The 14,644-nt window shown below is 43.6% G+C and overlaps 2 protein-coding genes across 3 annotated transcripts in view; both read right to left on the bottom strand.

The window, feature by feature from the left end:
• Positions 1-1,111, bottom strand: part of EPS8L2 (EPS8 signaling adaptor L2) — a 79,397-nt gene extending 78,286 nt beyond the window's left edge. The window contains exon 1 of the mRNA XM_013945373.2: positions 855-1,111. The gene's annotated coding sequence lies outside the window, so the exon portion shown is untranslated. The remainder of the gene's footprint in view (positions 1-854) is intronic.
• Positions 1,112-5,796: 4,685 nt separating this feature from the next.
• TMEM80 (transmembrane protein 80) lies at positions 5,797-9,906 on the bottom strand. 2 transcript variants are annotated; one of them, XM_013945388.2, is made up of 5 exons: positions 9,433-9,906; positions 9,284-9,352; positions 8,575-8,647; positions 8,369-8,461; positions 5,797-7,005 (listed from the first exon to the last, which is right to left on the bottom strand). In XM_013945388.2, the coding sequence occupies exons 1-5, from the start codon at positions 9,466-9,468 to the stop codon at positions 6,800-6,802; spliced, it is 477 nt and encodes a 158-aa protein (XP_013800842.1). In that variant the 5' UTR covers positions 9,469-9,906; the 3' UTR covers positions 5,797-6,799. The 2 variants fall into 2 exon arrangements, with proteins under 2 accessions (XP_013800842.1, XP_013800841.1); XM_013945387.2 differs by having other exon boundaries at positions 9,284-9,906.
• Positions 9,907-14,644: the final 4,738 nt, after the last annotated feature.

The following is a 14,644-nucleotide window of genomic DNA, read 5'->3' as shown; positions in this document are numbered from 1 at the left end:
GCAACCACCGACAGATCAGGTCCCCTGCGTATACCACTCAGTTCACGTAGCATTTCAAAGCAGCCCAGCAATGGAAGCGTTACTCCCTGTTACCCTAATTACAGCAGGCAATCATTGCATTTGACTACTGTGTTGTCTCACAATTATTCCCAGTATTTAAAAATAACGTCAATCATCAAACCTGTCGGCCTTCTCCCCTGTGCAATTTGCACCGGCATTTCCCAGTCAAATACGTGAAAGGGGAAAGGAGAGCTGCACTCAAAGTCATTAATATGGACTAAGGCTCGCGGGGAGTCTGGGCTGTCATGGGAGGTGAGTGGTGCAGCTTAGACTGAGCCTTCCCTCGATTTGGAAATAGGGTAATGAATTTTGCCAAGGTCACAGGCAGCGAGCGGTCACTGAAAGCGGCAATTTGGGCAGGACCTCAGTGTCGAAATGGCGAAAATGCTTTCTGCACGCGTCCCGAAAGAAGGAAACCCCAAAGTCTGCAAACAAACAGCTGCTCGAAACTACTGTCTCCAGACTTCATTAAATTAAAAAAAAAAAAAAAATCCTGTTCTGTGCCAGACGGACATTTTGCTGCCAAGAAAGTGCCACCTACTGGATCTGGGCCGGCCGGGAAGCACAAGAACGGGAAACAAACGCAGGAAAAAAAAAAAAAAAGTCTGGAAAAATTACTTCTTTTCTTCCCTTTTTAAAATAAATATAAAGCTATGAAGTTTATGTCCTCCCAGCCACAGTCCCCTTTCTGAGCATACTCCCTCTGCAGCTGAATTAACCAGGCTTCTGAAGCAGGCAAACTTGGGGAAGGGTGCATGTGTGTGAAATGTTAGGGTTCGAAAGGAGAGACTTACCGGTACTAAGAAGCCTCTCCTGTCTCCGGCGGTGTCCCAGGCGCCTGTATTTCCTCTCCCGCTTAGCCGTGCCCTCCTAGTTAAATCCTGCTGCCATTCTCCAGCAGCCAAGCTCCCTCTCTGCCTGCCAAGCACTCTGCCTGGAGCCCGAGCGCCCCAGCCCCGGCACCTTTTGCAGCACCGACGGAGAAACGAGCGAGGCAAAGCCCACCTGATGGCCCAGCCCTGGGGGTGCCGGCACCCCTGGCTTCGCTCTGCTCCCGGTGCCGCTCGCCCGGCTGTCTGAGAGCAGGTGACAGAGGTTTCTTGGCAGAGGAGAGCGGAGCAGAGGAGGGGAGGGATGTGGCGGCAGCGAGAGGTGGAGCTGGGACCCGGAGCAACAGGTTACTGTATAACTAGGAGCCCGTGGCCCCGGCGGGCGGCCGCATCCCTGCGAGATGCCGGGGAGCTGGGGCCTTGGCCACCTCCCGGGCGAGGGGTAAAAGCCGAGCCGAGGGAGGGCTTGAGGCAATGCCGGGATGCGTGCCGCTCCAGCTTTTGGCTCGAGAACATTTTGTACCCGAGGGGGAGGTGGAAGGCGGCGGGGGGCTGGCTGAGGAGCGCGCTGAGCTAGGTTTTCCATTGCCGCCGAGGGAGGGGATGTGGGGGCCCGACTGCCTCGTGGGGGAACAAGGCACCTTTTGTGCAGCCCAGCGCCCTTCTCCACAGCGCCGCGCTGGCTCGCGGGTTGTTTTTCCTCCAGCTTCGCTCTTGCCTGCTGTCTCTGCCTGGACATCAGTGGTGGGGAAAGGCACAGTGAGGGCGAGGGAGGGGGCAAATAGGTCCATCCCCTTTAGATGCCTTTAGAAATTCCCGAGGCTGTTCACATAGTCCATGGTTGCTCCTCTCCTGCTGCTCAGAAGCCAGAGGAAATGATGACAATATGGCAGAAGACACCCTTGTCCTTATGCCTATGGGTGCTGCCTGCCTGATCTGGAAATTGCCTGTGTGGTCCTCGGCCACTCCTGAGTTTCTGCTGCCGGAATATGGAGAGGACGTTTGAATTGTGCTTTGGGATCTGTCATGCTGCCAGCTAAGCCCTGATGACCATGAATCTTGGGGCTTAGAAGGGAACTGAACCCCGAAAGTCTCTTACATGGGCAGACTATTACTTTAAAAGAACATCTAGTTTCATTTGTCTGAAGATTTTAGTCTTTAAGCACTTTTCTTCAAAATGATGGAATCAGCTCAGGTGCTGATCATTTAGCTGGGACACATCAGCTGGACATATGTGTCTTACAGGAATGGCACTAGTAGTGTGAGATCCATCTGGGCAGCCTGTCCCCTTAAAAAAAAAAAAAAAAAACGGAGCTTATGAGTTCATTTTGTCAAAGTGCATGTGTATAGTAGGTCTCCCCACCAGCCCTACAATATACTTTGAAGCCATGTCAGTTGGAGCCAAGTCTTACAGCAAGGAAGAGACCTTGGAGGTAATTCAGTTTTCACAAGAAAGGGTTGGTGATAGAGGAGATACCCCCAATTCCCTGCCCAGGGAAGAAATAGCTGCAGTGTGATTGCAACTCCATTACACACCAGAGAAAGAACTAAAAAAAATGCTTCCACCATGGGACACAAGTCTGGAGGAAACGTGGCTTCCGTAACTCCATGCTTGTAGAGTTACCTGTCATGGTGGTTTTTCTCAGTGTGTGCCACAATATGGGGGCTAGTGCTCAGCTTTCTCCCTGGCTTGTGTCCAGGAAGACGTGTGGAGGAAACGCCCCAATGAGTTATCATGGGAGGAATGCTGCACAGTGAGCTGGATGAGGGGAGGGAGAGCCAGTTTCCCAAATGACAGTTACAATTTTAGCAGCTCGGCTTTGATGGAAAAATAATCCTCTTCCACTGCAGGACATGAGCAGGTAGTTGATATTGCGCACCCAGAGCCCCGTCACCCTCCTTGTAGCAATGTCAGTGAGATCCCAGGAGGTGCTCCACAAGCTCAGTACAGCGTGCACCATGAAAAATACAGCCATTCCTAGGAGAAGTGGCATTTAGAGAGTAGCAACCACAACACAGGGAGGGGAAGGGATATCAGTTCAACAGAAAGGAGAGCCTTTCTCATTGAGGGAGATGTGGTGGGAAACATAAGCTGTGCTGGAGACCAGCAGGCCTTATGTGTTGAAAGGTTTTGTGCAGGAGGTCCTTACCCACTAAAATGTGTCATTCCCCACTTGGCTGTTTCAGTGGGACTGCTGGGCCAAGCTGACTTTCCCAGGATGCAAATAGGTAGTTGGAAGGATTTTGTGGAGAAGCTACCTAATGTTTAAGGCACTAAATTGCTTGCTATCATCTGGCAGCTTTGGCCCCATGTTCATTATGAAGATAGTCCCAGTGGGCTGCTGTAAAGTGCTGTGTCCTGTAGGAAATCTCTTAACTGCTAAGCAGAGGAGAGAGATTTTCCTCCAGGCAAGGAAGAAAACCACAACTGAGTTGATTGCATCTTCTCTGCAATAGTTGATGCTGGACAAAATGGGACACAGGCACTAAGCTAGATGGGGAATTATTCTACTCCGCAGTGGCAATTCCTGTACGCCAACTTTGTTTGCTTGGTTCCCACATGTAGAAACAAATGAACGCATGTCCCCCCTATCCCAAGCCTTACTCCCTCTCCCACAGCTCAAAGCTGTTCACGTTGTGACTAAAACAGCTGACTGTCACTTGAGGAATGTAGCACTTCAGTTGCAGTTTGGTCTGTACATTGTTTCTGCCTGCTTAGGAACACAAAAAAGGCCATGGACCAGTAAAGTCCTGTCTCTAAAAATATCTCTGAGTTTGAAATCCCAGGAGACTAACTTGCTTCTTGGGATCAGCCTTTTAAATCAGGTTGGCGGCAGACACCCCTACAATGGCTTGAGAACAAAGGTTTCTTCCTTGCAGAGTAAACAACACCCAAACTGAGCTCCTCAAAATATGTGTTCCTCTAAATTTTTAATGCCGTTTTCATCCAACTTGCTCATCCTGTTTCAAAAGGGCTGGGCCTCATAATTAAAAGCTCCAGCAATCTTAAGTCTGGCAAATGTCATCAATGGCTTTACTATGCCATGCCCTGGCTTCTCCGAACAGTGAGAACAGATTGGAAAAGGTGTTACTGATCAGAAAAAACACTCTGAGGTCAGTGCCCAATCCACGCTGGGTTTTTGTGTCAGCTCAGCATGGAGCAAATCTGTCATTAAATCAGGCACCAGCATAAGCAACAATTCCCATTCAAACCCTGGGAATATCTGAGAAGAAGGAATTGTCTGAAGCTTACAGATTTCTTCTCCTACATTCATCACATAGCGAGGGACTGACAGCAGCGGAAATATCTGAGTATCTGATTATCCAATCAGAAAAAGTTTATGGACAAATTTATTTTGAACTGGAAAAATGAAATGCAACTGTCCTGCCCTTTTGGGGGTGTAAATCCAGGTTGGGGGGGGGGGGGGGTCAGCTGATCCCCAGAAAGCACTAACAGCCATCCTGGAATCTGTGACCATAGGGGTCTGTAAGACATCAGGTGGTGCTCTGAAATGAGATCAAGAATTTTTGTTTATTATCATATGTATATTGTTAATTCATGTTTTCTATCTGTATTATTAGTAGTAAAACACTCTTATTATTTTTACTTGTATGGTAAGTGCTCTTCACTCCAGCAAACTGTCCCAAGAAGCGTCTGATCATACCATGCTGCGAGGATAAACAGAAACATAATCTGTTCCTGTGCCATGGATGGCAGCCACCACCTAATCAACACCTTCACCGGAACAACCATTGTGGAGGGCTGCTTTCAGGCTACTCATCTGGTTTTACAGCTCGGTGTCACAAATGGTTGTAGGGCCATAGCTGAAGGGCTGGTGACCTGTGGTGGGAAGTCAGTTAAACAACCGGGGGTAGGAGCACCTTCCGCTGGCTGTGCTAGTATGTCATGAACCTATACTCCAGGTCTTTGCTACCTCAGGCCGTGCTAGTATTTTGTATTCTTTTTGTAGCAGCCCTTGAACACAAGGAGAAAGGAAGATAAAACACAGAGGTTACCACATGAAGTTAACAAGCGTGACCCTCTTTGCCATGTCACCTGCATCCAGGTGATTTTTTTTGCACTTAGCAATTTTTCCTTTATATCCTATCAGATTTTCTGTTTCCAGACCTTTGCATGAGGCAGGTATAACTAAATACCAGGAAATAAGTGTTCTTTTACTCATGTATGTACAGAAAAGGGTTTTGCTTGGTATGCTTTCATCATGACTAGGGTAGCTATAGCTTGGTATGTTGGTCACTCTATAACAAATGTGTGATGAGCACATTCCATTATGTGAAGCAAATCTGGAAAAACAAATGGGTGGGTATTTGATTTCTGTAGATTAAGCACAGAAACATTTGGTCAGTCAATTTCCTGGCTGCTCCTTAGCACCCAGTTCTGCTGCTTTCACATTATCGTCATGGGTGCAATCTTGCTCCTACCTCAATCAACAGAAGGTTTGTGCCACTGATTTGAACAGGACGAGGATCCGACCCAAGGAGATTCATGCCAAAGTGTATGTTTTGCTTCTGGCTACTGAGAGGTGTAACATGGATGGAAGCTGGTGTTACCTGGCCTTGGAAGGAGCTCCGCAGAGCACGACTGAGGTATGAATCCGGGTGCTTCCGCAGGGACTTTTACACCTTTTGTTCCCTTCTGCCACCACTGGAAGAAAAAAAGCAGTGTGGCTGAGACAATGCTGGACCTATACCACCGCATTTTCAGCCCCTGGGTAGTACAAATTAGCACAGAACTCAAATGCTCTTTCCCAGTGCAGGGGAATGGCCTACATACAGGAGCAGCAGGATCAGAAAGGTCTTTTGCACGCAGTCTCACCTTTTTCCTTTGAGTAGCTTAACTGTACCCTAGGATCTGAACAAGACACTCCGCGCTTCAAACGGCGCCTAGGTTTAATACATTATTTATTTGAATAAATAAATACAAAAATAAGAAATTCTGAATATAAAACTGCTTGTACAAAAACCCCACAAACTCCTCAAGCTTTACATTATTATGTACACATTTCTGATACAGTGAAAAATCTCTACTTGCACACAGTTCATTTAACAGAAAAGGCTTGAATGTAGCAATTTTTGCAGAATCATGGAAACAGATACATTTAATACTGAATAGAAACATGTTTGACAACATTCAGTTTGACTTCTAAAAAGGACAGAAAAGTGTGTGAACGTTCATGCTCATCTTAAGGCCATCCTATTTGAAACAAACATACACCACTGCCTTTGGCCTTTGCGTCCATAAGAACCGGCTGCCCAAACACCAGCTCAGCTCTCAGTGCGTGTACGAAACTCAATTCAACTGTCTCCCACTGGAATAGATCAGGTACTGCCCTACTAAAGTCAGGGAAATTACCACTGGGGTCTGAGGCACAAATGAGAGCAGAAGAGGTATAATAAAACAAACCTGTGGCCTCAGACACAAGAGCATAAGGCAGAAATGAGTCCGTACTGTATTATTAGCCTGATTCACTTACATATTGCTTTAGCTGTATGTTGCTGCAATGCCATTAAAACTAATGTAATCTCAAAGGCATACAGGTAGATGATACACTGGCTGCTATTTGGTCTGTTTAGGAATGAATATTTAATATAGGTCCCTAATGAATACCATAGCATTAAGCTGAATGATTCTCACAGCTTTTTCCTGAATCATCTTCGGCCTTTGCCCATAAATAAGCTAATTGATGAGACAGTGTTACAGAGCAACTATATGGGATATTTTACCTATCTGTTCAGGGAGATAGCTGCCAAAAAAATGCTTGTAATTTAAACAGGAGAAAGTTCTATGTGATTTTGATATGGAAACAACCCAAATACTGTAAATATAAAAAAACCATTTATAGAAGAAGTGTGCTGGAAAAATGTGTTATGCCAGACAGAGCTGAGGTTTAGCTGACAAAAGCAGCAATGGCTATGATCTGTAGCACTGACTCAAGCCCGTATATAAAGAGAAGAATGGCACTTATAATGACATCTGCTTTTAGTACGTAAGTCTGCCACACCAGGAAATAGACGGACAGAATGACACTTCCGACTGTGATCACGAGACTGAGCCCTAATGGAGCCTCTTCTTCTGTCAGGTTACCCTTTGAACCTTGGAGGAAAAAAAAAGCTAATATGAGTTTCTGATTTGTTGTGACAAGTCTACAGAGTAACTTTGTTCAAAAAAGGCTGAAGTATATTCTTACATTTGAGAGCACATTGAAACATTGGCTTGAATCAAGGCAATTGTCAGTAAATGTAAGAACAAATGGAAAGACCAACGGACTACCAATTTCTTGCTGATTGTGAAGTTGATCTAAATAAAAGAACAGCGGATACCCAAAGGCACACCACCTACCTTTTTTTCCCCACAGACAATCAGTTTTGAAACCAGATGCTGGAGCCAGATCGTATGATCCTCTCTCTCTTAGTTGACCATCAAACTTTCCCCCAACCCCTCTGCACCTAGCTTGACAACTTGGTGACTACAGCGCCCATTTAAGGACACCCAATGCTGATTCTAAAATCTTACGTAATTTAGACTCTACCATATTCCCTGGTAACCTATTCCTATTTCAAATTAATGTCATTGTGAAAAAGCAGCACTTCATTTCATACTTGCACCTTATTTCCAAGCCGGTCTCATAGCAGATTTTGCTATTTAACTACATTAGACTACATTAACTACATAGACTTGAAACTCCTTTATTCATCCACCAGACTCCAGGCAAACGTATGCAGAGAGCTTTAAGGTAGTAGGCTAAATTCATCCCTGCAGCAACCCACCTGAATTCAACATAGACCAGCCTTGTACAGACGCCTCAGGAATATCTGGCACAGATTGTAATAGTAACCCTGTTTTTAAAAAAATGGACTTTAAGAAGTCTCAGCAAGCCCTGGACAAGTGTCCGCACAAGGATTCTGTACAGTCCCTTTACACACTGCTCTGGCTTAGTGAAATGAAGATTCTGGCATTGGTGTGTATCTTTAGGAGTAAGAGGGAAAGCTGTAGTCACGGTAGCAGCTTTAAGCTGCCCAGGGAAATCCTTAGCAGTACCAGCTCCACAAAGTTCCAGCCATTCGGCTACTTTTGTACATTGCTAGAGCAGTTTAAAGACACTGTACAACCTGAGTGAATGGAGATCTCTGTGTTTCAACACGTTCATTCTCACAAGTCACACTCGCTTGTAAACAGCACAACAATATTCCAGTAGTCACAGTTATATTGCTGACACCCCAACTACTGTTTTTTAATGGTATTATAGATTATACTTCATACAAGAGAGAATTCTGTTTGGCCCTTTGGCCAAACACACTGATCAGTCAGATAACGTTTAATGACATAAATGAACAAGTCTCCATAAATCTGTTTGTCTGCTAAACTGGCATATTTTAACACAAACCCAATTTTAGAATGATTAACATTTAAAGACTTTAATATTTCACTTAAAGGGCACTTTCATAACATGACATACCCAAGTATAATCGGAGTGCTTCAAGAATGGCCATAATAAAAAGCAATGCAAGATCAGGAGCCAAAAAATTATCTGGATAACTGAAAACGTGACCTGTAGAATAACACAGGGTAAATAAGCCACAAAAATACAGTAGGCATACTGACAAAACACAAACATGTTATAAGCACACAGCCTACTTCTGCGTTAGAACACATGGAACTTACTTTTATAAACAATCATTGCAAGAGTTGCCAAGAAGTAAAAGATGTAATAAATTCCATTTACATAAAATAGAATCTGCAAAGGAACAGATGACAGCTGATAACTATTGTTAAGGATTTCTAATACTAATGAGGTAGGATCCATTTCATGAAAAAGCCATTTCCTAATAACCTTAAAATATACTGCTATGCCTTATTATACTAAATGGTTCACCTTTGACTGCCTATTGTGTACGGTTCAGAAAGTAATTTGGGATTGCAAATAACAGGAATTAGGACAAGTGTGCTGTTTTAGGTTTGATTTTAGTTGTGTTTTAAAGAACTTTATTTGGTGTGTCGTGGGGTTTTTGCTAGCTGTAGTCCCTAAGGAAATGAGTTGCATGTGCATGCATACATTTCCCCAAACAACTTCTCTACCTGTTAGTCAGCTTTAACCAAGTTGACAGAGGGTTGGCAGACTCCAATATATCAAATCCCTATAAGTTTCATGAAAATAGGTGTCTATGTGAAGCAGACAGACGTTTACTGCCCACATGGTGGAAAGACTGAAAGCTGAGCTCAATCTTTGTTATATATCTGAGAAATGCTGTAAGAACTCAATTTTGGGACGTGAATTCATAAGAAACAGACTTCCTTAGTTCACTGCTCACAAAACTAGCTGTTGTATAATAGAATATTTAGCTCTAATCATCTGACTATATTGCATACTTACTACGTGGGATCCTCTGCCAAGGTATTTGAGAGCTTCACAATCTTTAATACAGTCATCCTCACAATGCCTCTGGAAAGTCATGGAATACTGCAGACACTGTTGTACGTATAGGGAGAATTTACTTATACTCTCAGGGGAGTTCATCTCACCTGTAGCCATCTTAAGATTACAGTCATCTTAAACATGCATCTGGTCTAAATTAGTCGTCCGGGCTCCCCCTAGAGTCACTGGAGATGAGCACCTTCAAAGTCAAGCAGCTCCTGATTAGGATGAGATAAACTGCTGTCTAAGGTTAAAAGGCAGCATCCCGTTGACTACAAAAGGAGTTGAAACGACTAGTTTATAGGAGATACCTAACACTTCGAAGACCAAAAGAGCCCACCCACATTCACTCGTACATACAACTCCTATAAGGGGGAAACATAGCTGCTGAAGGACGCATCTTCTCTTCGGCCTCAGCAGCATGTTATTAATGGCATATGGGAGACAAATGCAGTACATTTTGGGGCTCACCACCGCATGAAGAAGTCGGAATGTGGCTCAGAGAGTCCAGGAAGCTTGGCCATTCCTATGTATTTTTAATAACCAAATTATACCAAATGCAATTCTTTGTCTTAAATAATACAAAGTATTATAAGTAAGTGTATATATACATATGTATTATATATATGTATATATACACAAAGTATTATATATAATAAGGAAGTTATCAGTGCAGATTTCATTATTTCCAGATTTCTGCCTTGCTATAATCAAAACATTCTTTATCCTCCCCTCTCTCCCCCAGTCCTTTTCAAATATTCTGAATATCTCTAAGCAGGGACTTAATCCCAGGTATCATTTACAGGAACTGCTCATCCAGTTTTTGATGAGAGCACTCACCCACATGCAGTGGATGTATTCCAGTTCCCAGAGAAGCTCATTTTATTAAAACAGAACTAGGTTTTTGTGTTCTTCCAGTTGAAGGAAGGTGGAGCAAAAAATTACTAGATAGGTTCTAAACATGGAAACCTTTGAAGACAAGGGTGTCTTTTCTTAGGAGGTTACTCAGATCTTGGCAAGAGTAAAGATAGGGTGGATTAACATTAGAGATGAGGAAGTACCATTGAAGGTCACTTCTACTACCTCTTGTTGGCTCTGTAACATCAACCGTCTGTGTGGTATGCTGCATGTTTTTTGGGCGGATCAGTCCACAAATCCAAATTTTAGCCTTTTTTCTTAAGGAAATGAGAGTTATATCATCATAAAATGTGTCTGCCAGCCCTCTCTCAAGGCTACAGGTTGGTTTAAAGGTCTCTGTGCATGAATGGAAGCCAAGTCGGTGCAAAATCTGAGCAAAACCCCCAGCTAACACTGCAAAAACACTTTCCCTTGGAAGAAGTGTTTTTGCTTCATACAGATGGTGCTGATAATTGAAAACTCACAAGCTAACACTAAGATAGCATTCTGCAGGTTTATTAGGTAAGAAGAAATTAATCCTTCTCAGCCATTTTTTTGAGGATTCCTATATGTGAGGGATGAAAGGTACAAAAAGGATACAACCGATGAAGTTCTTCCTGTCCGTTGAGAAGGAAAAAATAAAGAGCAGAAAATTAGTCTAAACATTATCCAAAAGTGCTGCAAAAATGTTCAAACCACTGATGTTACTAGAGGGGTTACAAATTCTTCTAGAAATGTTTTTCTCTCAGCTCACTGGAAGACTTACTATATTCTCAGATCAAGCAGTCCAGGTTCCAAAAATAACTTTTTCAAACACATGAATTCTAAAGTACTTTTGGGAAATCCCTATTGTGAAAAGTCATTTTTGCTGAGGTATGCATCTCTTTCAAAACATAAAGAACTACACAGACACCTAACTCATTCATATTTTACTTTCGTATCATTTGTTATGAATAGTCAAATAACGCTTCATCTCCTCTGAACTATGCAGGAACAAGGGAAACATGCAAGGGAACCAGAACATACCATTTGTTTATAAATTGTGATGTAGAACACAGGGCTCCCTAGATCCTCTAAAATAATATCCTCCCAAACAAGTTCCCTTCAAAAGAAAAGTCATTCTACATAAAACTTTAATATGCTCTGATTACCCAAAGGACCTCAAAGCATGATAGCTTTGATCATCCAAAAAAAGGTATTTTCTGTAAGTTAAACAATACATTTTACTAATTTTCATTTTCTTTTGCACAAATATGAATAAAATTCCCTTGAAACATGATAGCATTGACCTAGGTACAGTGTGACCAGTAAGCGACCGGTTCTTCTTCTTAAGTCATTCTTAATATTCTCAATATCCTCTTTTGGAAGCACAAAGAATTGAAAAGTTATGAATCTTATTTAACAGACAGCAAAACTAAGGCCCTTTTGTTCATCTTAAAGACATTCCATTATCATCAAATCAATGGGACATAGTCACCCCACCATCTTCATCTCTGGGCTTCTTGTGATTAATGTCCTTATCACCTAATAGTTTTATGCAGTTGGGCCCAAATTAATCTTCACTAACTTCAGGCATCTAATTAAGGTATCCAATTAGGGAACGCAGTGGAAATAGGCACGCAATTTTAGAAGTGATTCATACTGCCTATAATCTGAAATGCCTTCTGGATGTGCTTCATTCTCCTTTCCATTTTCTATAAAGGGAGTATAGGCTCCTAACAGACTAAAACACCTCACTTAGCCAAACTGGGTTTTGTTGAATGCTTTATTTCTTTTTGCAGAACTGGAATTAAAGTTTTCATTATACATCTTGTTCTGCAGTAACTAATGGTTAAAGATGTGTTTATAATTAAATAACCAGTATAACCACTAATGTGAAAGTAATACCTTTTATCAAGATGATATATTTCCTTTCTTTCACAGGAATTAGCAAATGTCTCTATTTTAAAGTTATTTTAAACTATAAAGTAGGATGTTAATTTGAAATGCAACAACTGCATATGCAGACATGTTGCTATTTTGCAAAAAAAAAGTGTCTGAATATGGAACTTTTTCTAAAGAGCAGTATATATAACCAAACACTAAGTTATACTGGTGTACCCTCATCCATGCTGGGCAGCTCTGCTGGCAACAGTGTAATTAGAGCAGTACAATTTTCTTGTACAGGCAGCCCCTAGTGAATTCTCCAATGGCAGTTCCCCAGTTCTAGCTTTAAACCGAATTTTTATCATTATCCACAAGAGGGAACAAATCATGTTCCTGCATCTGTTCTATGGACATGTTTGATACTCAGTATTATTTAGAACATGCCTCCCTGCTGACAGTCAGATGATACTTCACATAGGTTAAACATTTAAACCTCACAAAATGCCTGTGAAAAGGATAATGCAATTACATAGTAATTATTATGCCAGTTGAATATATAATTTCAGGTATAACAGCAGGTTGTTAATCCCAACACTGAGATCAGCTCACTGCTATCATTCATGAAGTCTGTATTACTTCTGAGGGGATTTTTAATTTGAAAGTGAGCATTCTGGCATAGCAAAAAAAAAAATAGGCAAAAGAATAATTTAGAATAATTTTAAGTATTTGTATGAAGAACACAAACTCTTGCATCACCAGAAAGAGCAGCAGAGATTATCATTGTGCTAACCAGAGCTTTTACATTAGCGAGACCTGGAACAGTGACTTTCCACCACATACAGGCTGGCACCTAATTTCCAGCTATTCTAAGCTTGTTCAGTCCAGAAGAAAGCAAAGGGTAAAACCAATTGTTTCCCAATGTATAAATACTTAAATATAACAGGCAAACTCCCCAGGAATAAGGTATTTGCATGAAGCATAACTATGGATCACGAGCTTGAAAGTCTCTGAACTGTGCAGAACCTACGTTCATATATATACTAACTGGTTCTTATGAGTGCAGCTATCCACCATATGGGCTGAAAGGTCTTTTTGCATGTACAAATGCCTTAACTAAAAGTTGTGCTGTCACATAATCCGTGAACTGAAACCTGCTGACCTTGCTAGAGAGTTTTGTAGATAACAGATACAGATCTTCATCATAAATCTACTCCAGTTAAGTGTGTTATAAAATAAAAGCATCACTATTTACCCTGGCCACTTTTGATTTAAAAAGTGATTGTCAGTGACTGTGCACATCTACTTGAGAGAAAATTTGGCTCATCTTCTACAGAACTGTCTTTTAATTATTTTTATGCCAAAACTATGCTAAAAGCTTACTGGCAGTGACAGCTATAGTTAATGTTGTCCAGGCCCTCACTACACAAGCTTGTTTTTAGCTGCTCATGACCTTAGCAAATGCTAACTGCTCAAGCTGAAATTTTCCAAATGAGTTGTGTCTGCCTAAGGTTGAATTTACTTTTTTTTTTTTTTAAACTTTCAGAAATTTCTGAAAGGGAATTTAATCATTTTAACCACAGTAATGAGCTGGAACAGCTGCTTCCCCCCCCCCCTTTGAATTTCAGTGCTTCATAATTTGGAAACAAGACTTGAAATTCTGATGTGATCACCTTAGCCTCAGGAAGAAGATTTTTGTCCCTTCCTGTGGAAAGGATGCTCCCCCGTTTGAACGAGTTATGCACCCCTAGAATGGCGTTACACCCCGTTTACGTGACCCAGAACCTGCAGGCGCCGGGATTTACCTCAGCGCAGATCCTCGCCTCGGGCGAGGAGGGGCCGACAGCCAGGCAGAGCCGTGTATCGGGCTTGTCGCGATATGGCTATTGGGCTGGACTCGGTGCCGAGGACTCAGTGCCGGGCTGGCTCGGCACCGGAGTGCCCCAGGTGCGAACTGCCGGCACAGACGCCGGTCGTCGCGCGGCGCCGCACATGTCGCCCTCGCTGTCGCGATAACGGCCGCCAGCCGCAACTACGGCGGCCGGCGAGGTGCCACCATGGCGCCGCTGCGGAGAACTGGCTCCAGAGACGGTCGGAAAACAGCGGGAAACCCGCTTTTCACGGCCTCGAAGAGACGCCTCTCCCCCTCCGCCCGGCTCTAACGGCGGGAAGAGTAGCGGTAACGACGGCAACGCGTCCGCTCACCTCTCCTCACAGCAGCCATGTTCGCGCCGCTCTTGTCCCCCCCTCCCCCGCCGCCTCCCAGTCCTCCAGCATCCCGGCAGCCTGTGCGCAGCGACCGTTCGTCTCTGCGCGCCTGGGAGGAGCTCTCTGCCCTCCGCCGCCCCCCTCCCTTCGGGCGCGATCGGAGCGCTCGGCCCGGTTCGGTCGCTTTCGGGCGGATTCGGGCAGTGCCCGTTCGGGCGTCTCCGTTCGGGATTGCGAAGGGGAATTCGGGCGCGATCGGAGAGCACTCGGCACAGCTCGGCTTTCCTCGCTTCCGCCTCACCCGCCTTCGGGCGGGATCGGAAAGGACTCGAGCGGCTTCGGGATTCTTCG

Source organism: Apteryx mantelli, chromosome 4 (assembly GCF_036417845.1).
Source record: "Apteryx mantelli isolate bAptMan1 chromosome 4, bAptMan1.hap1, whole genome shotgun sequence".
Taxonomy (NCBI): Eukaryota; Metazoa; Chordata; class Aves; order Apterygiformes; family Apterygidae; genus Apteryx; species Apteryx mantelli.
This window is presented reverse-complemented; position numbering and strand designations above follow the sequence as displayed.